General features: G+C 36.6%; 1 protein-coding gene across 1 annotated transcript; it reads left to right on the top strand.

Moving 5' to 3' along the window:
- Positions 1–296: 296 nt before the first annotated feature.
- On the top strand, positions 297–27689 carry LOC149401812 (uncharacterized). The gene is made up of 10 exons (XM_089610896.1): positions 297–581; positions 652–744; positions 815–916; positions 991–1189; positions 3128–3183; positions 3257–3370; positions 3561–3615; positions 27096–27147; positions 27247–27353; positions 27523–27689. Exons 1-10 carry the CDS (start codon positions 297–299, stop codon positions 27687–27689), a joined length of 1230 nt encoding a protein of 409 aa, XP_089467022.1.
- Positions 27690–27924: the final 235 nt, after the last annotated feature.

Raw genomic sequence — 27924 nt, 5'->3', positions numbered from 1 at the left:
GAGATGAGTCTCCGCTACACCGTTCAGGAGCAGGTGGAGATGAGTCTCCGCTAGAGACACCGGGTTCCCAAGGTCCTAAGAAAACAAGGGGACCAACAACCGGGTCTACTTCGGCAAAAGCAGCGCATGGGGTACCCGGTGCGAAAGTTGTTAGGTACGACCCAATCAACCAAACTTTCTACCAGGACGTAAGAAAAACAATAAAAAAGGTAGGAGTATTCAACAACCGCGTCGGCGCTTTGGTGAAAGTCCATATCCCGGTCACACTTCGTGATTGGAACGAAGTGACGCCCCAGATGTTGGGCAATATTCTGAGCGCACTTCATTCCGAGTACACTTTCGTGTACAAGGATGATGAGACGGATGAGCTGCTTCCGGCGGATTGCTATCGTCATCAGATTGACCAGACTATCATTCGCGATGCAAAGCGTATGAGGCGCAACCAAAAGTCTAGATTATCAGGGACTTTCTTAGGAAAATGTTGTGGGCAAATGAATGTCGCCAAGAAAGAAATCCCAAAAGGATATCAAAAAGACGATTGGGAGAAGGTGATAGAGGAGTTCGCAACTGACGATTGGAAGGTAATGTATAATTCTAAAAATTATGTTATCTTCTATGAAATCGAATTATAACGCAATTTAATATGTGCAGAAAAAGTCTACTCGCAACAGAGACAATTCCAAGAACAAGAAAACGAAGTCCACACAAGGGTCGATTTCTTTTTTGGCTCATCGACATTTGAACGTAAGTTTATTCTAATTTTGTAATTTTTTTTGCAATAAATACATTACTCATATTTTCATAAGAACTGCAGAGTAGGGAAGATGGGACTTTGGCCTCGGCGTTAAACACGTGGGAGAAAAAACATCAAGACGATCAAGGCAATTGGACGACAGCTTGGGCGCAACAAGCATTTGTAAGTTACTTGTGTTAATTACTTAATAATCAAGTTTCGATAATCTTAATAATTTTTTTAACATATGTTTGAAGGCGCGAATTATGACTCAAGTCGAGGATATGCAGCGACAAGCAGCGGAGTCAGGCCAAATGTTTGACATAGACCAGGCGGAGCAGTTTGCGATGGATACTGTTCTCGGGCAACGTCGAGATTGGTATGTCGGGATAGGTCCCTCGATCCCGAGATCCTCGTATCTCTTGGCTCAGGCTCAGGACGACAGCTCGTCCTCAGGTTCTTCATCGATGCGCGTTCCAGATCCAGTGATTAGCGAGCTACAAGCAGCGTTGGCCGCACAACAAGCTCAGATGGAGGCGTTTCAGCGACAGTTCTTTGCCTACACACAGCAGCATCCGTCTCCCATGCAGACATCCCCCGCGATGATGCACCCTGCCACGACGCCGCCATCAGCTTCAATGCCGAATGTTCAGACGCCGGCATCCGCTTCAATGCCGAATGTTCAGACGCCGCCATCCGCTTCCATGCCAAATGCTGATCAGACGCCAGGTTCGGTAGAATTTCAGCGACATCGTTCGAGCGGCAGCGCATCAGGCCGCCAAGGCGCACGAGCAAGATCTGGCGGAAGAGGAGGCCGTGCATTCCAGAATTGGCAGACTTCGAATGAAAAAGGGAAACAAAAAGAATAAATTGTAATTTTTTTAATTTATTGAATGTAAATTATCAAATTTTATGAATTTAATATTATTATTTATATACTTATTCTAATTAATATTATTCAAATTATTTATTTAATATAACAAAAAAAATTATTTAATTAATTTTTTAAATTTTAATTTTTATATATTTAAATGGCTGATTCTAATAGAATCAGCATTTTAAAAAAAATAACTACAGACAATCGGATGCGACTAGTCGCATCGGATACTTTCGCGGGAAGAGTATCGGATGCGACTAGTCGCATCGGATTGTACTAACACCCGCCAAATATTTCGCGGGGAATTACTATCAGATGCGACTAGTCGCATCTGATACTCTTCCCGCGAAAGTATCAGATGCGACTAGTCGCATCTGATACTATAATTCACGCTTTAATTTCTTATTTTGAGGGATATTTAGGTGCGACGTTTGGTGCGACTTGTCGCACCTAAAATGTCGCACCTGATAGTAATGACTTTCAGGTGCGACTAGTCGCACCTAATATCATCAGGTGCGCACTTTCAGATGCGACTTTGTCGCATCTAAAGTCGCACCTGATGATACTTTCAGGTGCGACATTTATGCTTTCAGGTGCGACTTTTGTCGCACCTGATGCTATCAATTGTACTAGTGTTTTCTGAGTGAAATCGACCTAGTAAACAAGACCCACAAAGTGGGGTCTCAGGATTTAAGTCGAATTATGATGTTTAGGCTTTCAAAATGACGTTTTGTGTTCTTCTCAATTTACTTAATTCTAGTTTTAATAATGAGTTATTAAGTTATATAGCCACACGGTTATAGTGAATTGGGATATAACCCACATTTCGTTAATTTCTTGTAAATAATCAAGTTAACTTATTAACAGATTAATAAAATACTTATTTAATCCAGCCAAACATGTAAAAAAGGTAGTTAATAGGCTGTCACGTATGCAAGTTGGCTATTTACAAAGTATTTACCAAAGGTTGACTAATTTACAATTCATATAGTTTAGGTGGCTTACGTAGCCAATTTTTTGTTTAATAATTGTGTTAAGTAGATTTAATTTGATGTTTTAATATTCAGTTTTGGATTATGAAAAGTCTCTTGTCTATAAATCTTGAGCACTTATTTTGTAATAGATAGATTTTGTTTAATGAAAAAAAAGAGAGTTCTCTAAAAAAATCCTTGTTTCTGTATTCTTTGTGAATCAACGAAATTGAGATGCCCTTAATCTGGTATTCGTAGTCTAACGAATCAACAGGTTTTGGAAGAATCATTGACCGGTATTCTTGCGCGAATCAATGGTCGTGATTATTTATCCTTTCCACCACCTCCCCCTGCATCATTTTGTGTATGTGGTGGAGGCGTGGTGTAAAGTTAGATGTTTGGAAGGCTATAAAAATGTCATTAGGGCGATTATTCGAGGTGACGAGAGGAATGAATATTGTGATTTGTTCGGGGTGCATGGGCCCCCGCATCTTTCGGAGAGACAAAAGTTTTGAGATCCTTTACTATCGTTGGTCCCTCAATCAGGTCCACCGTCGGTGGTTATTGGTGACCTTAATCTTTTTCTATACGCGAATGAAAAGGTGGGGGCCGGTGATGTCAAATAGCGGAATTGTGGGATTCTCCGTAATTTCTTGAGGAGTTCGGGTGGCATAGATCACGGTGCCCAAGGTGGGCACTTTACTTGGAGTAACGGTTGTGGAGTGGGGTAGAAAATTCATCAACGGCTTGACCGAGCGGTGGTTAGTGGTGATTGACTCCGTTGCTATGGTAATGCGGGGGTGAGAGTGTTGCCTCGTCGTCGTTTTGATCACTGTCCCATTATGCTCGATTGTTTTCTTCACGACTCTCGGGGTGGGAGACCTTTTCGCTTCTTCGAAGCTTGGGCCGATAATCCTGGGTGCGGTGAAATTGTGGAGAATGGTTGGAATCGCATGGGAATTGGTGTGGGGGAGCGTAGCCTCTCGAAGAAATGCTCGGAGGTGGGAGTCAAGTGATGGTCGTGACAGCACAAGGTATTGTAAATACAGGGGTGGTATCAGAGACGACGAGTCGCTCCGATACCACTTGTAGGGAAACGAGGGGGGGTATCGGACACAAAAGATTGTTGCGACACAACTCGTCGGTGAAACACGTAGGACATCAGACACGAATCATCGCTCTAATACCACTTGTTGGGAAAAGTAAGTAGGTATCAGACACGACAATCGTTCTGATACAACTTGTGAAGAAACATGAGCAGTATCGGATACGAACAATCGCTCCAATACCACTTGTTGGTGACAAACGTGTTGTCAATGGTGAAGAAGAGTAGTAGTGTCTATTTATGTACATTTGATGTCATATAGTATTACGAAGACTCTTGCTTGTAATTGCTTATTCTTTAATAATAAAGTTGAAACGTTCATTCATTCTTTCTTTGTTTGAAGCTTTATGATAAAACCCTAGCCTTTTAGTCCATAAACAAACTTAACAACTTACGAAGAGACAAATGTAGATTTGCATGAACAAACTCTTCGTAGTTTGCTTAAAACGATATATTCGTAATCTTAGGGTCAAAGGACTATTGACCTCAGTACGATTGTTAGAAGAATCTATGATGTCTGGTTATGAGGCATTGAGAGTTTGAGACTCTATAGTTCTTCTAGGTATCTTCCGAAGGTACTGAATTGACCAGTGCACTTCTAGAGACAAGATAAGAACAAACCATTTAACCTCTTATGTCTCGAAGTCACTATGTATGAATTGCATCATGCTTACCTTAATCCTGAAATGAGACATGCCATTTCACAGCTTAGTATTCTCATTTGAGAAAGTCAGAGTTCGGACTCACTATGTGATTCCGAACAAGGCCTATTGGTGAAGTACTAAGTTGTGAGAATGTCATGAGTAACTTTGTGAAGTTCTCATAGATATGGAATTCATGTACAAGATTGCTGAAATGCAATGTATGTCACCTCATGCTTTGTTCCTTGGAGTGTGAATAAATGAACTGGCCAGTGTCCAAATTGAGTCCTGACTCTTTTGGATGAAACAATGTAACTTGTTAGCTCCTCGTCAATACATTGTTTCTAACTTATTCACAAGCGACAAATGAGTTGAAGAAATAACAGCTAGAAGGGTAAAATGGTAATTTAGTAAATCCCGACTAGCTGATGACATTCATGAAGGGTAAACATAGATAATATTCAGTGGATCCGCTCATCATAATTAGGTCGAATTCTTGAGTAGAAAATAAATTCATTTGAACCGAGAGATTTTCAGTGTGAGCTCTTTAGTGGAGTCAGTTGGCATTAAGCTAAACTTGGAAAAGGTTTGTGAACTTTTGAGTCCAAGTGTTTAGCTCAAGCTTTGTTCATTTGGGTCCATGAGGTCACTGTCACGAATCACATCGATAGGAATAGTTAAACTGGAAGCTAAGTCAAAACAAGAACGAAAATAGTTAAAAGGGTATTTTTGTCTTTTGAGACAAAGGATGAAATGAATGTCAATAAATTTTTTGACAAGTTCATTTGATGACTTAATGTCACTCGGCCATGATTTGATCATTGGGCCTTGTGAATTAATTTCGTTTCATAAGAATTTTATTGAAAATTCTTAATGGGCATTTTTCATGTTCTCATGAATAAATGAAGAAGCTTCTAGAAGCTCCTTCTAGAGACATGTTGGGCGCCTACCCTATAGAGAAATAGGAGAGTTTATTTTGTGCATAAATGTATTTAGATACTTGCCAAAAGAAAAAGAGGAAACAAATTTGCATAAGGATGCATAAGGGAATCGGCCAAGTTGAGAAAAAGGCAAGCCATGAACAAAATAGGAAACAAATCAAGGCTTCTAGAAGCCTTGTTTGGCCGAGTTTCTCAAGTGGGAAATAAGGGTTATTTTGCTCATGAATATGTGATATTCTATAGAAGAGGAAACTACCTTATTGAAGGTGAGACCTCTCCTATAAATAGGAGCCTCATTTCCTCACATTTAATTCATCCAAGTTTAAGAGATTTGAGAGACTCTCTCTCTAGAACTTGGCCGAACTCCTCTCTCTCTCTCTTTCTAGTTTCTTTTCGATTTTTCTTGTTTTGGCACCTAGGTCCTCACTCGACCTAGTGTTTAGCTCTGCGACTTCAAGACTCGTTCTTAAGTCGTAGTGTTTAAAAGTACCCACTCACTAATTCCTTTATTTCGAGTGATTTAGTGATAGAAACTTTCGTGGTTGCTCGAGGTGCCGAGGAAAGGAAGAGAGACGTGCTGCGAGGGGAGACGAGCGTTGCAACTTTCTAAGAGCTTCTCAAAGATCAAGCTTCAAGAAAGGTTAGTAAACTTCTTAGCTCATATTAGTTTTTAATTACATGTACTTGCACTTGTCTAAGTTAGTAAAAACCATTTTTACTTGTAAAAGAAATTTTTTAAAATTCCGCCGCTTCCCGAAGCGTTAATTATTTTCTTAAACCCTAGATCGATTCCAACAAATGGTATCAGAGCTATGGTCAAAGATTAGCATGTACATGTTTTTAAAATTATGAGCTTGAAAATCGTTTTCGAAAGTTTACTAATTTTGTGACAAGTTAGAATTGTTATCTTAGATTTTTTTTAATTTATTGCTCATGCCTTTAAATTAAAAATCATGTTGATTTTCTATGAGTTTGGGATGTTTTTAAAACACATTAGAATCAGTTCTAAAAGTTTTTAATTTTTTATATTCAAAAACGTGTTTTAAAGGTTTGAGAAATTTCGAGTAAATTTTTGTGACTAGTTATATTGTCTTGCTAGTTTCTTTTATTTACTTGAATCGTTTTATGCTTGTTGTTATTTCTTTTATGCCTTGTTATTACCTTGCTAATAAAATACAAATAAAAGCTTTAACAACCTTCATAAAACGTTCCGTTACACTCGATTCCTTTTCGCACCTAAAAAGGACCAAACTTTAATTATTTCTTTTTCTTCGAGCTGGAGTAAACCCGCATTAAAAGTGTCATAACTCTCTGCTCAGAAATCGAAATTTAATGATTCTTGAATCAAATTAAAGCTCTTTCTGTCCTCTGTCCAATGCCACCGGTTTCGGCTGAAAAGGACATCGGAGCCGCCAGATATGGGGATTTTACTCCGAGTTGCGCGGCTGTGCCGAAACTCCAGTTTTTAGAAATCCGGATTTTCAAACCCCACTACCATGAGTTATAGAACTCTAATGACAAAATTTTCTTGAACAAAAATGTTTTTCATATGATTATAAACATGATGTGTAAGATTAAAATGTTTTGATTTTTGAAAGTTTAATTGAAATTGAGTTTTTACAAAACTAGTTTGAATTTTGAAAAACCGTTTTCACTTTCAAACTTGAAAATATTTTGTCATCCAAATCAAATAAATTTTCAAAATGTTTTCAAAACTATATCTATATCACATATGTTCAAAATCTATATGCTCTTGAAAATTTGAGTGGGAGGTCTACTTGTAGACAAGCCGAATAATAAAAAGATGTGTAATCTCAAACTTTCAAGTGTTCGAGTGAGTTGAAGTTCACACTTCCCTCATGCACTTTCCCGAAATAGAAAATAGGAAAAGATCGAGTATGTACCTTGTGCCTTTATGCACTAATACTACTCTGAACATGTCGATCTAGGATTCTCTTCTAGTTGTCCGCTCTGTCGCTCTCTAACTAGGAAATCTGTCTCTGAACTTATAAGAGTCGATGAACCAACTCCAAAAACTAAGTGGGAGGGTTATACTTGTTGTTTGTAACACACGATCCCCAACACTAATGAAAAGTGCAAGTGTCGCCGGACTAAGAGTCACCCTCGTGGCCCTCTCTTAAATGAGAGTACTCAAGGGCGCTTTGCTCTGATCATTGCTCAATGATCTACGTCCGAGAGTGAGACGATGATGGCAAGGCCTCCCCTTGGGGGATTGTTTTTCAAAGTTGATCTTTTGGACTAAGTGGTTGGTTGCACACTTAGGCTCAATCCCTAGTAATCCTCCCTCGAGGCCCTGCGAAAGGATGTGAGTGATCAAACCAATTTACAAGGTGGCTAGTCAAAATAGATGTATTGACATCTTGGCTTAGCATTAATGATGTGTCATTTACTTATAAAAGGAGATTTTTTGCGGCCTTCTCTTGAGGGAGTAAATTATCGTTTGGTTTATAACACCTTTGGATTTTATAAAAGTCTTAATAAAACTTAAATCCTAAACCAAAGTCTAATCATAAACTTGTTTCAACTTATATAGGCAATATGTTTCTCAACCATCTCTCTATCTTTCTTTCCTCGATCAAACTCGAAAACGAAAACTACGTAGATTCGAAACGTAACCTCGACATAATACCTACCGTTAACAAGCACAAATGGGTACTCACCACCCCGTGTCCTCCTCTGACGAATGATGATTCAACTCAAGAGGACAATGACGCCTTAGCGGCCAGGCTTCGATCCGATGAGATTGTGAGGTGCTATATCTTGGCATCTATGAACAATATGCTGAAAGAGCAACATCGTGACATTGAGACTGCCGCTGACATGCTCTACAATCTCCTTGAGATGTTTGGAGGGCAAAGGCGTCAAACAAGGCTACAAGCAGTCCGACAGTTTATGAACTGTCATATGCAGGCTAGGACTCCTGTTGGAGACTTCATGATACTGATCATTAGTTTTCTGAATAAAATGGAAATCCTAGGATCTGAGATTGATGGGAAGAATATCATAGATATGATCTTAGAAACTCTCCCCGCATCTGTTGATACCTCCAAGATGAACTACTTCATAAACAAGCTAGAGTACACTGTTACCAAGCTTATGAAGGGACTTCACACTGCTGTAGGTCTCACTAAGAGAAAGAGGAATCAAGGAGAGGCACATGCTACTGAGCAAAAAGCTTCCGCCTCTGGAACTAAGAACAGACCTTACAAAGCCGATAAAAAGAACTGTCTTGCCTATCTCAAAGCAAAGGAACATAGTATTGTACTAGTTACCGAAGCATGCTTAGTAGCTGATAATGTATCAACGTGGATTCTTGACTCCGCTGCTACTAACCATATTTGTTGTTCCTTGAAAGGTTTCAAGAAAACCAAAAGCTTAGAGGAAGGCGAGTTCTGTTTCAAATGGGGTGATGGGAGCCTGGTGTCCGCGAAGGCTGTGGGATCCGTGACGCTGTCTTTTGAAGACTGCATTTTAAACTTGAATAATGTTTATTTTGTTCCTACCTTTGGGAAGAACTTAATATCTGTTGCTCGTCTTCGTGAGCAAGATTATTGTTTAAAGTTCATTAAGAATGGAATTCGTATTTCGTTTCCTGATAATTCTTTTGTCACTGATGCATGTATGAAGAATGCTCTTTTCTACATCTATCCCACTAAACCTTCTCTTTTAGACACCGAAATAGATAATGATCTATTTAGGGAGCCAAAGAGGATCAAACTTTCTGAATCCTCCGATCTAACAAAATCAACATACCTCTGGCACTTGAGACTTGGTCACATCAGTCTAGATAGGATTAAGAGACTTGTGAGGGACGGTCCACTCCAAGACTCTGCAATAGGTTCACTACCTACTTGTGAATCCTGCATAGAAGGAAAAATTACTAAGCGACCTTTCTCCGATAAGGGTCGAAGAGCCACTGAGTTGCTGGAACTAATACATTCTGATGTATGTGTTCCGCTCAGCCAACAGGCACGTGGGGGATACGAATACTTCGTTACCTTCACCGATGATTACTCGCGATATGGTTTTGTCTATTTGCTCAAACACAAATCCGAGACCTTTAACGTATTTAAGGTCTTTAGGGCTTTAGTGGAAAAGCAAACTGGCAAAGTGATCAAAACCCTTCGATCTGATCGAGGTGGTGAGTATATGTCTGGAGAGTTCGATGACTTTCTTAAAGAAGAAGGTATCGCTTCTCAGCTTACCGCACCTGGCACACCTCAACAAAACGGAGTGTCAGATAGAAGGAACCGAACTCTTATGGAGATGGTTAGATCAATGATGAGTTACTCATCACTCCATCTTTCCTTTTGGGGATATGCCCTCGAAACAGCCGCTTATATTCTGAACCAAGTTCCGTCCAAAACGATTCCTGGTACTGCTTATGAACGATGGACTGGCCGTAAAGTAAATCTGAGCCACATCCGAATTTGGGGTTTCCCTGCACACGTGCTAAGGCAAAAGACTAGCAAGTTGGCTAGTAGGTCAGAATTGTGCCTGTTTGTGGGATATCCAAAGGAAACTGAAGGTTTCATTTTCTATAGTCCCGAGGACGATAAGACTTTCGTTAGCACGAATGCTCGTTTCCTTGAGGAGGACTATATGAAGGATGCAAAACCTAGAAGCAAAATTGTGCTTGAAGAAAAGTTGGGTGAGGAAGGTTCTACCTCATCTGTAAGAACCGTTCTTACCCCAACTGAAACACAACTTAACTCATCAGAATCTCGTCAAGTAGTACTTAGACGTAGTGGGAGGGCTACTCAAAAGCCTGACAGGTACATGTCTTATGGAGACTCTCTTGTAGCCGTCTCTGACATGGATGATCCTGTTTCCTATAGCCAAGCGATGGCTTGTTCTGAATCAAACCTTTGGCTTGACGCCATGAAAGTTGAAATGCACTCGATGTACGTCAACAATGTCTGGAAACTTGTAGACCTTCCTGAAGGGATTAAACTCGTAGGGTGTAAGTGGATATACAAGAAGAAAATGGGTCCTGATGGGAACGTCGAGACGTTCAAAGCACGACTTGTGGTGAAGGGTTATACCCAACAAGAAGGGATTGACTATGAAGAAACCTTCTCGCCAGTCGCGATGCTTAAATCCATCCGTATACTCCTATCCATAGATGCAGCTCTCGATTATGAGATCTGGCAAATGGATGTCAAGACAGTCTTTCTGAATGGCAATCTTGACGAGCGCATTTACATGGCTCAACCAGACGGTTTCGTGGAAGAAGGTCAAGAGACCAAGGTTTGTGAGTTGCTTAAGTCCATTTATTGATTAAAGCAAGCATCTAGGTCATGGAATATTAGATTCGATGAAACTGTAAAGAGCTTTGGCTTTGAACAGTCAATAGATGAGCCTTGTGTTTACAAGTTAATACACGAAGGTAAAGTTGTGTTTCTGGTACTATATGTCGATGATATACTACTCATTGGTAATGACGTGGGTAAGTTATCTGAGGTTAAGGTCTGCCTGGCAAAACAATTCGATATGAAGGATCTAGGAGAAGCCGCGTACATTCTGGGGATCCAAATCTTTCGAGATAGGAAAAACCGGACCCTGTCGCTCTCTCAAGCATCTTATATTGATAAGGTAATGGATCGCTTCTCGATGCAAGACTCCAAGAAGGGCCAAACACCCTTTAGGCATGGAGTTTCACTCTCTAAGGACCAGTCTCCCAAGACTGCACAAGAGATTGAAGACATGAGGAAAATTCCTTACGCCTCTGCCGTAGGAAGCCTCATGTATGCTATGCTTTGCACTAGACCTGACATCTGTTTCGCCGTTGGCGTAGTTAGCCGTTTCCAATCCAACCCTGAACACGAGCACTGGATTGCTGTTAAGCATGTTCTTAAGTATCTTCGAAGAACTAGGAACTTGATGCTTACATACTCAGGTACTGACCTGACTATGACGGGATATACCGACTCCGATTTTCAAGCGGATAAGGATTCCAGGAAATCCACTTCGGGATCTGTGTTCATCTTTAATGGTGGAGCTGTTGTGTGGAGGAGTATTAAGCAATCTTGCATTGTTGACTCCACAATGGAAGCAGAATATGTGGCTGCTTGTGAAGCATCCAAAAAGGCTGTATGGCTTAGAAAATTCCTTAAGTATTTGGAAGTTGTTCCAAACGTCGACAAGCCCATGACCCTTTATTGTGATAATAGTGGGGCTGTCGCTAACTCAAAGGAAGCTCGAAGCCACAAGCGCTCTAAGCATATTGAGAGGAAATACCATTTGATTTGAGAGATCGCGCAGCGCGGAGACGTGGAGGTGAAGTAGATCTCTGGCAGATCCATTCACCAAGGCCCTAGCGAACATGGTCTTCGACCAACTTCGAGAGGGATTAGGCATGTAGGACTACTCACATCTTCTTTGAGTCAAGTGGGAGTTTGTTGTCAATGGTGCCCACAAGAAGAGTAGTAGTGTCTATTTATGTACATTTGATGTCATATAGTCTTATGAAGACTCTTGCTTGTAATTGCTTATTCTTTAATAATAAAGTTGAAACGTTCATTCATTCTTTCTTTGTTTGAAGCTTTATGATAAAACCCTAGCCTTTTAGTCCATAAACAAACTTAACAACTTACGAAGAGACAAATGTAGATTTGCATGAACAAACTCTTCGTAGTTTGCTTAAAACGATATATTCGTAATCTTAGGGTCAAAGGACTATTGACCTCAGTACGATTGTTAGAAGAATCTATGATGTCTGGTTATGAGGCATTGAGAGTTGGAGACTCTATAGTTCTTCTAGGTATCTTCCGAAGGTACTGAATTGACCAGTGCACTTCTAGAGACAAGATAAGAACAAACCATTTAACCTCTTATGTCTCGAAGTCACTATGTATGAATTGCATCATGCTTACCTTAATCCTGAATTGAGACATGCCATTTCACAGCTTAGTATTCTCATTTGAGAAAGTCAGATTTGGACTCACTATGTGATTCCGAACAAGGCCTATTGGTGAAGTACTAAGTTGTGAGAATGTCATGAGTAACTTTGTGAAGTTCTCATAGATATGGAATTCATGTACAAGATTGCTGAAATGCAATGTATGTCACCTCATGCTTTGTTCCTTGGAGTGTGAATAAATGAACTGGCCAATGTCCAAATTGAGTCCTGACTCTTTTGGATGAAACAATGTGACTTGTTAGCTCCTCGTCAATACATTGTTTCTAACTTATTCACAAGCGACAAAGGAGTTGAGGAAATAACAACTAGAAGGGTAAAATGGTAATTTAGTAAATCCCGACTAGCTGATGACATTCATGAAGGGTAAACATAGATAATATTCAGTGGATCCGCTCATCATAATTAGGTCGAATTCTTGAGTAGAAAATAAATTCATTTGAACCGAGATATTTTCAGTGTGAGCTCTTTAGTGGAGTCAGTTGGCATTAAGCTAAACTTGGAAAAGGTTTGTGAACTTTTGAGTCCAAGTGTTTAGCTCAAGCTTTGTTCATTTGGGTCCATGAGGTCACTGTCACGAATCACATCGATAGGAATAGTTAAACTGGAAGCTAAGTCAAAACAAGAACGAAAATAGTTAAAAGGGTATTTTTGTCTTTTGAGACAAAGGATGAAATGAATGTCAATAAATTTTTTGACAAGTTCATTTGATGACTTAATGTCACTCGGCCATGACTTGATCATTGGGCCTTGTGAATTAATTTCGTTTCATAAGAATTTTATTGAAAATTCTTAATGGGCTTTTTTCATGTTCTCATGAATAAATGAAGAAGCTTCTAGAAGCTCCTTCTAGAGACATGTTGGGCGCCTACCCTATAGAGAAATATGAGAGTTTATTTTGTGCATAAATGTATTTAGATACTTGCCAAAAGAAAAAGAGGAAACAAATTTGCATAAGGATGCATAAGGGAATCGGCCAAGTTGAGAAAAAGGCAAGCCATGAACAAAATAGGAAACAAATCAAGGCTTCTAGAAGCCTTGTTTGGCCGAGTTTCTCAAGTGGGAAATAAGGGTTATTTTGCTCATGAATATGTGATATTCTATAGAAGAGGAAACTACCTTATTGAAGGTGAGACCTCTCCTATAAATAGGAGCCTCATTTCCTCACATTTAATTCATCCAAGTTTAAGAGATTTGAGAGACTCTCTCTCTAGAACTTGGCCGAACTCCTCTCTCTCTCTCTTTCTAGTTTATTTTTTATTTTTCTTGTTTTGGCACCTAGGTCCTCACTCGACCTAGTGTTTAGCTCTGCGACTTCAAGACTCGTTCTTAAGTCGTAGTGTTTAAAAGTGCCCACTCACTAATTCCTTTATTTCGAGTGATTTAGTGATAGAAACTTTCGTGGTTGCTCGAGGTGCCGAGGAAAGGAAGAGAGACGTGCGGCGAGGGGAGACGAGCGTTGCAACTTTCTAAGAGCTTCTCAAAGATCAAGCTTCAAGAAAGGTTAGTAAACTTCTTAGCTCATATTAGTTTTTAATTACATGTACTTGCACTTGTCTAGGTTAGTAAAAACCGTTTTTACTTGTAAAAGAAATTTTTTAAAATTCCGCCGCTTCCCGAAGCGTTAATTATTTTCTTAAACCCTAGATCGATTCCAACAGAACGAGTGGTATAAGATACGAACAATCGCTCTGATACCACTTGTTATAATTATGTGCTCACCTTGATAACCATATAAGTTGTAGAATAAATTAATTACACTAACAAGAGCTAATTAAAAGTATGGTTATCTAACAAGATCTAGATTTACTTTATTAATTAAATAATGAAAGTATTCAATCATGTCAAGCAACCAATAAGAACGAAGAACAAGGTTCATAGAGAACTTACAGATTGGGCTCACGAACAGAAACTTCTAGCTTTCACAATCCATCTTCAAACGCCTTGATCTCATTCTTCAAGCTTTCAGATCCTCGTCTTTGAACGCCTTGATCTCATTCTTCAAACTTTCAGATCCTCGTACTCCTCTTGATGACACTGTAGTCTTCTGAAACGTAATCTTCGGACGAATAAAGAAATACAGCGTGGGACCAAACTCTTTAATCTCACACGATCAAGAAACAAATATTGTTTCAAGATCTCACTCTTATTTTCTAAGAATGGAATAGAGCAATTCCAAGAGAGAGAGAGAGAGAGAGAGAGAGAATTCGGGAAAAACACTTGTGTTGGACGAATTTTTGGGCTTCCAAAAGCTTGAATTTTCTCTTCTCATGAACCCCCTATTTATAGTAGTTCAAATGATATATTATTGGTAGTTTCCAAGAATTATTATTTCCTTTTTATTACCCGAAATTTTCTCAAACTTTAAAAACACATTTTTCATTATAAAAAAATAAAAAAATTTATATCTGATTCTAATGTGTTTTAATAACATACCAAAGTCATAGAAAATCAACATGATTTTTAATTTAAAGACAAGAGCAATAAATTAAAAAAAAATCTAAGGTAACAATCCTAACTCATCAAAAGCGAGTAATCTTTCGAAAACGATTTTCAAGCTCATAGTTTTAATCACATGTACATACTTATCTTTGACCATAGCGCTCATACCATTTGTTGGAATAGAGCTAGGGTTAAGAAAAGATTTAACGCTTTGAGCAAGCGGCGTAAATTAAAAAATTTCTTTTAAACAACTAAAACAGTTTTACTAACCTAGACAAAGAGCAAGCACATGTTTATATTTAAATTAAAAATATTAAAGAGCATTACTCGTTTACTAACATTTGTTAAGCTTGAACGTTAAGAAGCCTTAGGAAGGTTGAAACGTTCGTTTCCCCACGCAGTTCATCTTTCTTCGTTCTTCGAGAACTCGAGTAACCACGAAAGTTTCTATCACATGAATCACTCGAGATTAGAAGGAATTAGTGTGTGGGCACTTTTAAACACGACGACTCAAGAACTAGTCTAAGAGTCGAAGAGCTAAAACACTAGGTCAAATGTAGACCGAAACGAACTAGAGAGTGAGAGGGAAAAGGGCGGCCAAGAGGTTCTAGACAAAGAAGCTCTCAATCTCTAAAACTTTGGAATGAGAAAACAATGAGAATGAGGGCCCGATTTATGGGAGAGGGATTACCTTCAACAAGGTAGTTTCCTCTTCTATAAAATATCACATATTCATGAGCCAAATATTTCTCCTTCATTTCTCATTCACACGGCCAACCTAGGCTTCTAGAAGCCTTGGATTTGTTTCCTCTTTTGTTTTGCTTCTCTTGCCTTGTGTATGCCGCCCACTTACTTTCCATGTAGAGGAAATTTATTTCCTCTTTTTCTTTTGGCAAGTATCTTCATACATCAATACACAAAATAATCTCCCTTTTCTCTCTTGGGTTGGACGGCCAACATGCTCTAGAAGGAGCTTCTAGATGTTTTTTCATTTATTCATGACAACATAAGAAAGGCCCATTAAGAATTTTCATATAAAATTCCATGAAATGAAATTAATCCTCAAGGCCCAAAATCTTATCGTGACCGAGTGGTTTATTTGTCATCATATGACAATGTCAAAAAAATTTATTGACATTCATTTCATCCTATGTCCAAAATGACAAAATTACCCTTTAGACAATTTTCGTAAAACTTGTCTCGTTCTTGTTTTAACTTAGCTTCTAGTTTAACTAATCCTACTCGATATGATTTGTGACAGTGACCTCATGGATCCAAATGAACAAAGCTTGAGCTAACATACTTGGACTCAAAAGTTCACAAACCTTTTTTAAGTTTAGCTTAATGTCAACTGACTCCACTAAAGAGTTGACACTTAATATTAACTATGTTTACCCTTCATGAATATCATCAGCTAGTCGGGATTTACAAAATTACCATTTTACCCTTCTAGCTGTTATTTCCACAACTCCTTTGTCGGTTGTGAATAAGTTAGAAAAAAATGTATTGACGAGGAGCTAACAAGTCACATTGATTCATCCAAAAGAGTCAAGAACAAGTCTAAGAATTAGTGTGTGGACACTTTTAAACACGACGACTCAAGAACAAGTCTAAAAGTTAAAGAGCTAAAATACTAGGTCAAATGTGGATCTGGGTGCCAAAACAAAAACGAAAAGAACTAGAGAGAGAGGGAGAGGGGGCGGCCAACTCTAGAGAGAGAAGCTCTCAATCTCTAAAACTTTTTGGGATGAGAAAACAATGAGAATGAGGGCCCTATTTATAGGAGAGGAATTACCTTCAACAAGGTAGTTTCCTCTTCTATAGAATATCACATATTCATGAGCAAAATTTTCCCTCCCTCTCTTTAATTCACACGGTCAAGCTAGGCTTCTAGAAGCCTTGGATTTGTTTCCTCTTTTATTTTGCTTCTCCCTTGCCTTGTGTATGCCGCCCACTTCATTTCCTTGTAGGGGAAATTTGTTTCCTCTTTTTCTTTTGGCAAGTATCTTTATACATTAATGCACAAAATTGGTCTCTCTCTTGCCATGTTGGACGTGCAACTCCTTCTAGAAGGGGTTTCTAGATTTTTCTTCATTTGTTCATGACAACATAAGAAAGACCCATTAAGAATTTTCAAGTAAAATTCTATGAAATGAAAATAATTCTCAAGGCCCAAAAATCTTATTATGGCCGAGTGGAATTTTGTCATCATATGACAATGTCAAAAAATTTATTGACATTCATTTCGTCCTATGTCCAAAAAGACAAAAATACCCTTTAGACAATTTTTGTAAAACTTGTCTAGTTCATGTTTTGACTTAGCTTCTAGTTTAACTATTCCTACTCGATATGATTTGTGACAGTGACCTCATGGATCTAAATGAACAAAGCTTGAGATAACATACTTGGACTCAAAAGTTCACAAACCTTTTTCCAAGTTTAGCTTAATGTCAACTGACTCCACTAAAGAGATGACACTGAGAATCTCTCAGTTCAAATGAATTTATTTTCTACTCAAGAATTCAACTTAATCCTGATGAGTGGATCCACTGAATATTATCTATGTTTACCCTTCATGAATATCATCAACTAGTCGGGATTTACAAAATTACCATTTTACCCTTCTAGCTGTTATTTCCTCAACTCCTTTGTCGCTTGTGAATAAGTTAGAAACAATGTATTGACGATAAGCTAACAAGTCACATTGATTCATCCAAAAGAGTCACGACTCAATTTGGACACTGGCCAGTTCATTTATTCACATTCCAAGGAACAAAGCATGAGGTGATATACATTGCATTTCAGCAATCTTGTACATGAATTCCATATCTATGAGATCTTCACAAAGTTGTTCATGACATCTTCATAACTTAGTACTTCACCAATAGGTCTTGTCTATATCACATAGTGAGTCTAGAACTCTGACTTTCTCAAATGAGAATACGTAAGCTATGAAGTGACATGTCTCATTTCAGGATTGAGGTAAGCATGATGCAATTCATACGTAGTGACTTCAGACATAAGAGGCTAAATGGTTTGTTCTTATTTTGTCTCTAGAAGTGCACTGGTCAATTCAGTACCTTTAGAAGATACCTAGATGAACTATAGAGTCTCCAACTCTCAATGTCCCATAACCAGACATCATAGATTCCTCCTAACAATCGTACTGATATCAATAGTCCTTTGATCCTTAGATTGCGAATATACTGTTTTAAGAAAAACCATGAAGAGTTTGTTCATGCAAATCTACATTTGTCTCTTCATATGTTGTTAGGTTTGTTTATGGACTAAAGACTATAGATTATCATAAAGCTTCAAACAGACAAAGAAGATTGAATGAACGTTTCAACTTTTTATTAGTGATTTGGCATTTACAAGCAAGAGTCTTCGTGAGACTATAATACATCAAATGTACATAAATAGACACTACTACTCTTCTTGTGGGCACCATTGACAACAAAAACTACCCATGTGAATTCTAATTCAGGCTCCCCCAAAGTGTGAGCTCCCCTCACTTTTCACTCAACTCACTGACCAAGTGGTTAATCAATGTATATAACAACATGTGATCTTCAATACCCATTTATGTCTATTTTAAGAACAACTGCAATGATGAACAATATAAACAAAATCACATCAGGGAGATATTATATTTTCTATGAGACCTCTCACTAAAACCCTAAGTGTGTAACCCTACTCAAGAAGTGTACATTTAATCAAGAGGCAGTTGATCACTGAAGTCTGATTGGTGAAATAGAAAAGCGGAAGCAAATGAAACAAAAAATAGCTAAGGAAGAAAATCCTCTTCATCGAGTTTGACGAGAACTTTAATAATCATCACATGTCATAGAAGAGATGTTCCAACAACATGTAGAACATCAATTTTTTCAAAATACAAAACAACCAATTCAAAGTAATAACATCGTCGATTTGAAGGTAATCAAAATTTTCAGCAATCGTGGGCGAAGATGGATCACCTAAATTTCATTGTCGAAGGTCGCCGACCTGTTTCTGTGGGTTGAGAGATGTCGAACGCACGTCTTGGACTATCGTAAACCCGGGTAGATTTTTTTTCTATTGTCCTCATTACAAGATTAGTTTCTAGTTAAGAAAATTAAATCTGTAGCTTTGTTTTGATCCTCTTGTTTTCTCATTTTTTTGGGTTGAAAGTGTTTTTTCTTCATAACACAAATCTTATTACTATACATTATTGTAGAGCTTGTATGTGTGTTGTTGCTCAAGTAATCGCCATTGTTTTCGATTCCATGATAATCGTGTATTGTTTGGTTCTCGTGTATTTGTGTGCACTTTGAATGATAGTATTATGTTGTTAAAGGAAATGAATATATGGAAATCTATTTTGTGTCATTGAAATTGCACACATTGAAATTCTTTTTTGTACGTTTGTTGCATTAACGTGCCGTTGATTCAACTCGTCTTAGTCTTGTTGTACAAGATCCTCCCAATCATGTTGCTTTCAGCTTCATCACCACCATCTTGCTCTAGAGATGGTTGTGTCTCATGTTCTGTATCCAGTTGGGTCTTAGGTTGTGTGGCACATATCTCATCGTTAACATTAATCTCGTCTTGAGAATGCGTCATAGGGATGGTTACAGGGTGATCACATCATAAGTTAACCTCCCATGATTCTTGAAGAAACTCATATATCACTTCCAACAACGTCGCGTCGACATCAATATACTCAGTTTTCTGGACCGAGGAGGCTTCACAAAATACATAGCACCACACCACTAACCTAGGCCGTTCATTAGTATTCTGTCTAATTCTATAATACACATCGTGTATGTTTGCGTTGTCAAGATGTCAATTGAACCAACAACGTGTTGGAATAGATCTAGGGTTAAGAAAAGATTTATCGCTTCTAGCAAGCGACGATATAAAAAATTTCTTTAAAAACTCGTACAATGTTTTTACAACCTAGACAAAGTGCATGAACATATAATTTAAAATTTTAAAACTACTTTTAGTTTTTACTCGGTACCAACCTCGAATGGAACTTGAACGTTGAGAAGCTTTAGGAAGGTTGAAACGCTCGTCTCCCCACTCAGCTCGCCTCTCCCACTAGTCTCTTTGAACCTGCGAGTAACCAAAAAAGTTTCTACCACTAGAGTCATTGAGTATGGTTAGGATTTAGTGTGTGGGCACTTTTAAACACAATGACTCAAGAGCTAGTCTATGAGCCAAAGAGCTAAAACAAAACGCTAGGTCTAATGAGGACCTAGGTGCCAAAACAAAATGGACAAGAAGAGATAGAGAGAGAGAGAGAGAGAGAGAGAGAGAGAGAGAGAGAGGGTGGGCGGCTACAAGGTTAGAGAGAGAAGCTCCCAATCTCTAAAATTGTGTGTTGTGAATTGTGAATGAGGTGGGATATTTATAGGAGGAGGATTACCTTGAAAAGGTAGTTTCCTCTTTTCTATTGAATATCACATGTTCATGAGAAAATCTTATTTCCTCTTCCTTACCCCTCTTGCTCGTCCAACTTGATTGCTTCTAGAAGCAAATTTGTTTCCTCTTTTGCTTGCTCTCTCTTGGTTGTGTATGCACTTCCCTCTTAGAGGAAATTTATTTCCTCTTTTTCTTTTGGCAAGTATCTTCATACATCAATGCACAAAATAAACTCTCTTTCTCTCCTTGGGTTGGACGGTTTGGCCTTCTAGAACAAGCTTCTAGATGCTTCCTTATTTGTTCATGACAACATAAGAAAAGCACATTAAGAATTTTCACATAAAATTCCATGAAATGAAATTCAATCCTCAAGGCCCAATTCCTTAATCATGTCCATGTGGTTTAAATTCATTGTCATCATATATATGACAATGTCAAAAAACTTATTTATTGACATTCATACCATCCTATGTCCAAAAGGACAAAATTATCATTTAGACAATTTTCGTAAGACTTGTCTAGTTCTTGTTTTGACTTAGCGTTCATGTTTAACTAATCCTACTCTAAAGACTTGTGGTAGTGACCTCATGGATCCAAATGAACAAAGCTTGAGCTAGCATACTTGGACTCAAAAGTTCACAAACCTTTTCCAAGTTCTAGCTTATGTCAACTGACTCCACTAAAGAGTTGACACTGAAATCTCTCGGTTCAAATGAATATATTTTCTACTCAAGAATTCTAATTTATTGTAATGAGTGGATCAATTGAATATTATCTATGTTTACCCTTCATGAATATCATAAAACTAGATGGGATTTACAACATTACCATTTTACCATTCTAGTTGTTATTTCCTCAACTCCTTTATCGCTTGTGAATAAGTTAGAAACAATGTATTGACGAGGAGCTAACAAGTCACATTGATTCATCCAAAAGAGTCACGACTCAATTTGGACACTGGCCAGTTCATTTACTCACATTTCAAGGAACAAAGCATGAGGTGATATACATTGCATTTCAGCAATCTTGTACATGAATTCCACATCTATGAGATCTTCACAAAGTTGTTCATGACATCTTCATAAATTAGTACTTCACCAATAGGTCTTGTCTATATCACATAGTGAGTCTAGAACTCTGACTTTCTCAAATGAGAGTACGTAAGCTATGAAATGACATGTCTCGTTTCAGGATTGAGGTAAGCATGATGCAATCCATACATAGTGACTCCGAGACATAAGAGGTTAAATGGTTTGTTCTTATTTTGTCTCTAGAAGTGCACTGGTCAATTCAGTACCTTCAGAAGATACCTAGGAAGAATTATAGAGTCTCCAACTCTCAATGTCTCATAACCAGACATCATAGATTCTCCTATCAATCATACTGAGATCAATAGCCATTTGATCCTTAGACTGTGAATATACTGTTTTAAGCAAACCACGAAGAGTTCGTTCAGGCAAATCTATATTTGACTCTTCATTTGTTGTTAGGTTTGTTTAAGGACTAAAGATTATAGTTTATCGCAAAGCTTCAAACAGACAAGGAAGAAATAATGAACTTTTCAACTTTTATTAATTATTCAGCAGTTACAAGCAATAGTCTTCGTGAAACTTTATTACATCAAATGTACATAAGTAAATACTAATATTCTTTTTGTAGGCACCATTGACAACACAATGTATTTTGCTCTACCATTAGCAAAAGGTATGGAACTCCTTTGGAAAATGTTGAGCTTGAAGCTGTTAAGCAAATCATCTATAAAATGGAAAAACAAAAATTACAGATGACTATTCAGCACGTAATTTCCACCAACACATAAATCAAACAATAACTTGTAAACTCTAAACAAAGGGACCCATGGTCATTCAATATCCGACAAGGGAAAAAAAACACCAGAACAAAGGAGGAAACAAACAAATAGTAAACCACATTAAGGTAAAGTGTTCGTCTTAATTCAGGGTCTCCAAATACAACATATACTCAACAAATTATCAGTGGCCCCCAAACCCCTTTCGAAATCTCTTTCTTTATTGCTTACCAAAACCCTTACTTCAAAGAGGGATCCCATTTGCTTCATGAGATGTCGACGCCGAAATTTTTTTAATCTCACAAGATTTCAACAGAGGTTTCTTTTTACCAAGTGATGTAGCCAGCGATTTCGACTTCGCAAAACTCTTTTTCGCAAGGGAATTACCCTTTGATTTCACCATCGATTTTTAGGGTTTCATCGTCTCTTGGTCAGCTTGATTTTTTTTCGTAGTTCTATATGTTTTGTTTTAGCCTTCGTTTATATATGAATTACACAAATTTCAATTTCTTTTTTATTTATAATTATTTATCAATAACGTTTCATATTTTGTATACATTTTTTATAATTAAAATTAGAATTCATTTAAATAATATTTTCGGTGGAGCAAAAGTTGATATTATACTAGTGCCCCCCACAGCGGACACGCGAGAAAAATGTGGCCAATTAATTGACTGAATGACCAAATAATTGACGGAAAAATGAAAAGAGATTTAGTTATATAGCCATTTGACTTATAGCGTTTTGTATAATAGTCAACATTTTGTTAATTTTCTGTAAATAACCACATTAACTTATTTACGGCACTCAAAAAGATAAAAAAAACCCCCCGAAATATGTGGGAATGTTTTTGAGTAGTTTTGTCTTTTTTAGTGTCGTAAATAAGTTGAGGTGATTATTTACAAAAAAATTACAAAAGATTGTTTATCTAGTAATTATTAGATTTTAGGTGTCCTATTTAACTAATTTAAAAGAGATTGAATAATATTCAAACCGAACGAAAGAGAAGAAAAAAAAAAGATTCTTAGACCGAAATGAGACACTTGCCATTCATAATTCAGCAGGATGTCATTTATTTCTTTAATATATGAGAATCTGTCAATAAAATTCAGCTTCTCAAAGAGCGGACCCAGCTTCGAAAAATGGCCACAAATAAGGCAATCAATTATATAACTCAAATGCACTTTGATATGTAAATTTCCAATTCTATTGTTACTGTAAATTTTTTTTCTCTTTGTATTATTTCACGCCTGTAGTGCCCTGACATGATAAGGTTCAGGATTGGCCTATATATAGGCTAAAAAATATTCATACTCAATTGTTGTTTGTTGATAGACATTTTTGTCGTGTAGTAAAATAATATATGTGCAATTATTGTTTGGGTTTGAGAAAAAGTTTTATATACAATTGGGTTTGAGAAGTTATATGAAGATTATTGAAAATAAAAACTTGCAATATTTAGCGTTTTGTCTAATGTAAATACAGCTGTGAAAAAATAATTAGATGAAATATTTAGCAAAACCGTGAAAACATCTTTAATGGAGCTTAATGTTTTCTTAACCTTATGTATTAGTCGGCATATTTATACAAACTCATCCTTTAACTGTTATTCATACAAATTCATCCTTTAACTATTTTGCTAAAAATATCAAAACCTAATTTAAAACTCAAAATAATTAATCACGGTACTAAATTATCCTTATAAATGATACATGAAGAAGTTTTGTTTCGAGTAATCTATTTTACAAACATTAAAGAAAAAATGAAAAAAAAAGAACATTGAATTATCCACTTAGTATAAACGTTCTATTTAGAGAAAAACACTTCAATAAAAAAAATAAAATAAAAAATAAAAAACTAGCAAAAGAACGTTAAGAGGAAGGCAATAATAACATATCAAATTTCAAAATTGCGGTTTAATTTTTAATGTACGAGATTTAATATTTTAACATAGAAAACAACGTTTTTTTTTTCACTCCGAGGATCTTCGCTACGCTTTGATTGGTGCCTCATACTTCGATACCTCTCGTATTGAAATATTTTGTAGTTTGCTTTTAGTTTGCGCACTCTACACAAAATATCTACCTAAAGCTAAATCTTATTACAAATTAACGTTCAAAATAGAGTGACTAAGTGAATTGCTATGGTCTCAAATTATGGACGGAAAAGTTATATATTTATGTGTATATATGTTCGAAACTTCAAGAAAAAAAAAATCATAAGAGTTAAAAAAATTAAAACAGGTTAGGTAGACAAAAAAAATTTAAAATTGAAATGTGTACATATTAAAAAAAAATACAAATAATACCAAGTTGAGTGTAAAAGTGTAATTTTTGGTTAATCGGAACCCTTTATCTGTTAGCTAGAATAATAGTCTATTTTAATCGGCTGAGAGCCACACAGAACAATTAGTTGTCGAGTTCTGCGATTCATTGGAATATAAATTTGAATTTAGAATGTTATTTGAATTTCCTTAAGCAGAGATATATTTTTTTTATCAATCCAGATAATGATCGTTTCATATCAATTTTTCTGACCTTTCGATTGATCCATAATTGGAGTTTATCTTTGGATTTTCATATGTAATTGACAATTATTAAGCTCATTTTAAGAAGTTAATATACATCTACACGTTATAGATGGGAAACTTAAGTTTCTAAGCCCCATGTACTATCACATTCGAAAACCAAGACATATTTTAGATTCTTTAGGAAACCAAGCCTTTGGGCTCTTGAATTGTCCAAATTACCTTTAAATTAAAATTCTCTTCTTTCTTTTATTTCTCTATTCTCTCTTTCCACTTCACGCGTCTCCAAACCCCATGTAATACCACCTTGCATTTTTTTAAGAGAAGTCACGTGTGTAGTGGAGAGAGAGAAGAGAGAGATAATGAAAATCAGAGAATTTTAATTTAAGGGTAATTTGGATAATTTAGGGACTCAAAGACTTAATTTTTCTAAAGAGTCCAAAATATAGCTTGGTTTTCAAATCTGGTATTACATAGGACTTGAAATTTCAAGTTTACCCTTTTAGATACCTAAATAAACAAGTTATATGTTTTATTTCGTTAATGGATATTAACCTTTACGAATAGATTTAAACTTTTATTTTGAATGTGTGCTATCTATTTTTATATTCTATTTTTGTTTGTGTTTGTGAAAATTTATATGTTTTATATTAATAGTTATAAATCTATATAGAGTTGATATTAATGTGTTTGTTGTTGATTTTGTTGATAGACATAGATAACTTTTGTAAAGTCATTCCTTGAAATGTGTGTTTGTTTATATTAAAGAGAATTTAATATCAATGTACTGACTAATTTGTGATAAATATTCTAGTGGTATCCACTCATCGAAACTAAAAAGTGTGAACAAGATTTTGTTTTTCGTTGCGAGAGGTATCAGATCAGTTATTTATTTTCCAATATTTGAGCTAACATGAATGAGAAATTGATGCTCACAGTGCGTTGAAAAATATTTTTTGTCCGTTTTTAAAACTGTTTTCTGAAATAGTTTGGTGCACTAAATGGGATGGTAATTGGCTTTAATAGACTGTTTTACTTTGGTGCTTCTAAATGAGCATAAAGGGCTGAACATTTTTCCTCCTTAAGGCTGTTTAAAGTGCTATTAAGTTGCATAAGTTTTATGTACAAAACCAGTTTAGGTTGGTGCTTATAAAAGACGGAATGTTTTCTCATTCGATGAAAAGAAAAAGGTGTCAAGCCAACTGCTGAAAGGCATAATAGAAACACACAAGAATTAATTATATTCTTGAGTTTTATTTTTTTCCCCTCAATACTCTCAGTGTGGTGGTGGTGTTATGCACGTGTTTAAGTTTTTCGGAGTTGAACAAGATGTTGCATTGTTCATATCGTATGTTGTTGTATTTAGGGAGATGGTTGCTCAAGTTTTCCAGCACCCGGTAGTCGAGCAATAACGCTTTAAGAAAATTGTCGAACAAGCATCGGCGTGTTCTTCATTTCCCTTCCTTTATCGGTTTGTTGGTGATATTCAGTTTATTTATTTATTTTGTACAATTATCTCCATATATAGTATATTAGTTTCTAATTATTTTTACTTAATTAATTTATGCAATTTATCTTATTTCTTCGCCTATTTAGCAATATGGCCAACAATCGTAATTAAGAAGAAAAAATAAGTTGTTATGCTAGAAAAATAATTTTTTTTAATGTCTGAGATTTTTTTAGTTTGATTTTTTTTAATGTTCTCTCAATATTTTTGGAACATTTGAGATTGAGAATTGAGATGCGCATAATATATATATATATATATATATATATATATATATATATATATATGATGTCTCTAATTTTAAGGTCCATTAGGAAAATAGCTAATTTAAACGTCTGACATTTCTAAATAGTCAACGTTTGGTAAATTTTAGTTAAATAACCACTTTCAGACGTAAATCTTAGATAAATAACAACTTTCATATAACAAATGTGACTATTTATTTAAGATTCACGTCCGAACGTGACTATTTATCAAATGCTGACTATTTAACAATGTCAAACGTATAAATTGACTATTTTTCTAATTTTCTGCTAAATTTAATATACTTTCAATTATTTTTTGATATTATTTGCGTGAAAAGGGGTAAATATTAATTAAGATGACTTTAATTAGCTTTAAAATAAAGCGAAACCTTTTCTCTCTCCTTCGTTTTCTCTCTACTCAAACCCTAGCCATCACTGGTGTTTTTCTTTCTTCCCCCCAAGGCTCTTTGCAGCCACGGCGGTCCTTCTTCGCCGGAGCTCATCGGTCTTGGGGGGAGAGTATGAGTCTAAAAATCTTTGTATCGCTGAGGAGTTCTAAGGTGCGTTGGAGAAGTTATAACGATGACCGACGACCCAGCCTTAAGGCAGCGAGGGACCGCCGGCTAGATATTCTGGCATTGGCGTTGTCTCTCCCAAGCTCGGCGTAACGTGCCCCTTTGACGCCGGTCTCGAGGCAGATTCTTCCGAACAGAGGCGACGGTTTGAGGAACGACGACCCAGGGCTGGATTGCTCTGCGGATTTATAGGTTCGCCGGATGTTTGGAGGGGTGATTGGGTTCCTCGTTGGGGGTGGTTCTCACCTCGGCTTCTGTCAATAAACTCGAGGCTCTTCTTGCTATGGAGAAATGATTTTTATTTTATTTTTTTGCTTTGTATTTGTGTTTTTGGTATGCTTTTTGCTATGTTGGCTTGTATTTCTAACGTTGGATTAGCCATCGTTCAGCTTTCTGTAATGGAATTCCTGTTAGACATAAGTTTATGCAGGTTTGAGACTCTCTTTCGAGGTCTTTTGGTCTTGGTTGTTCGGGTTTGTCTATCAACCATAGAGGTTTTTGTCAAAGAGCTGATGTTGTGCTCGATTAGCTGTGTGCATTGTTGGTTTTCCATTGTTGGATTTCAAGCCACGTTTAAACCCCATGATCGCTTTCATATGTTCATATCGATGAGTTCGATTCAGTCCGAGATCATGTGTATCTTTGTATTGGGACTTTCAAAGTCTGCATTAGTGATTGTAATCACTGCTATCTAATGGAATTCTTGGTTATTCAAAAAAAAAAAAAATTAGCTTTAAAATAGGTATACGAGCTTCTAGCATAAAAGAGCGGATTTCTATGTGTATCTTTAATGTATATGTTGAAGTGTTGCTGACTGTACAAGCTGTTGACTGTGCTGCTGAGTCAGCATTTTGTTGGAGTCTGTTATTGGCTACAAGCCTTACGTTTGTGAGTGGTACAGAAGAGTCTGTAACGTATATTCATGGGTTTAGATTCAATATACAATCTTCATCTACTTTCTCTCTGGATTAAATTTACTCTCTTTAGCATTATGACAAAAAATACTCTTTGAACAAATAACATATATTCTTAATTGGCCAAAGTTTCGAGTTTATTCATATTCAATCATTATTCTATAAAATGTTTTTAGTAAATTCGTTGTTTCTCATCAAATTATTTCAACTATGAACATCTAATACAAGTTTTACCAAGAGTTTATAGCAACATATACATATATATACATATATAATATATACACACATATACA

This window comes from Urtica dioica, chromosome 4 (assembly GCF_054948205.1).
Source record: "Urtica dioica subsp. dioica isolate 48M chromosome 4, U.dioica_male_clone48M_v1_H2, whole genome shotgun sequence".
Taxonomy (NCBI): domain Eukaryota; kingdom Viridiplantae; phylum Streptophyta; class Magnoliopsida; order Rosales; family Urticaceae; genus Urtica; species Urtica dioica.
Note: the sequence above shows the minus strand (reverse complement) of the source record. Positions and strands in the feature narration are given on the sequence as shown.

What these genes read in the sequence shown, in the direction of transcription:
- LOC149401812 (XM_089610896.1), top strand. Translation starts at nt 297, where the DNA reads ATGTTGGGCAATATTCTGAGCGCACTTCATTCCGAGTACACTTTCGTG. An exon ending in TGATTGACTCCGTTGCTATG is followed by an intron (nt 3,371 to 3,560) that starts GTAATGCGGGGG and finishes GGGGGAGCGTAG; the next exon opens with CCTCTCGAAGAAATGCTCGG. An exon ending in GATGGTCGTGACAGCACAAG is followed by an intron (nt 3,616 to 27,095) that starts GTATTGTAAATA and finishes ACGTTGGATTAG; the next exon opens with CCATCGTTCAGCTTTCTGTA.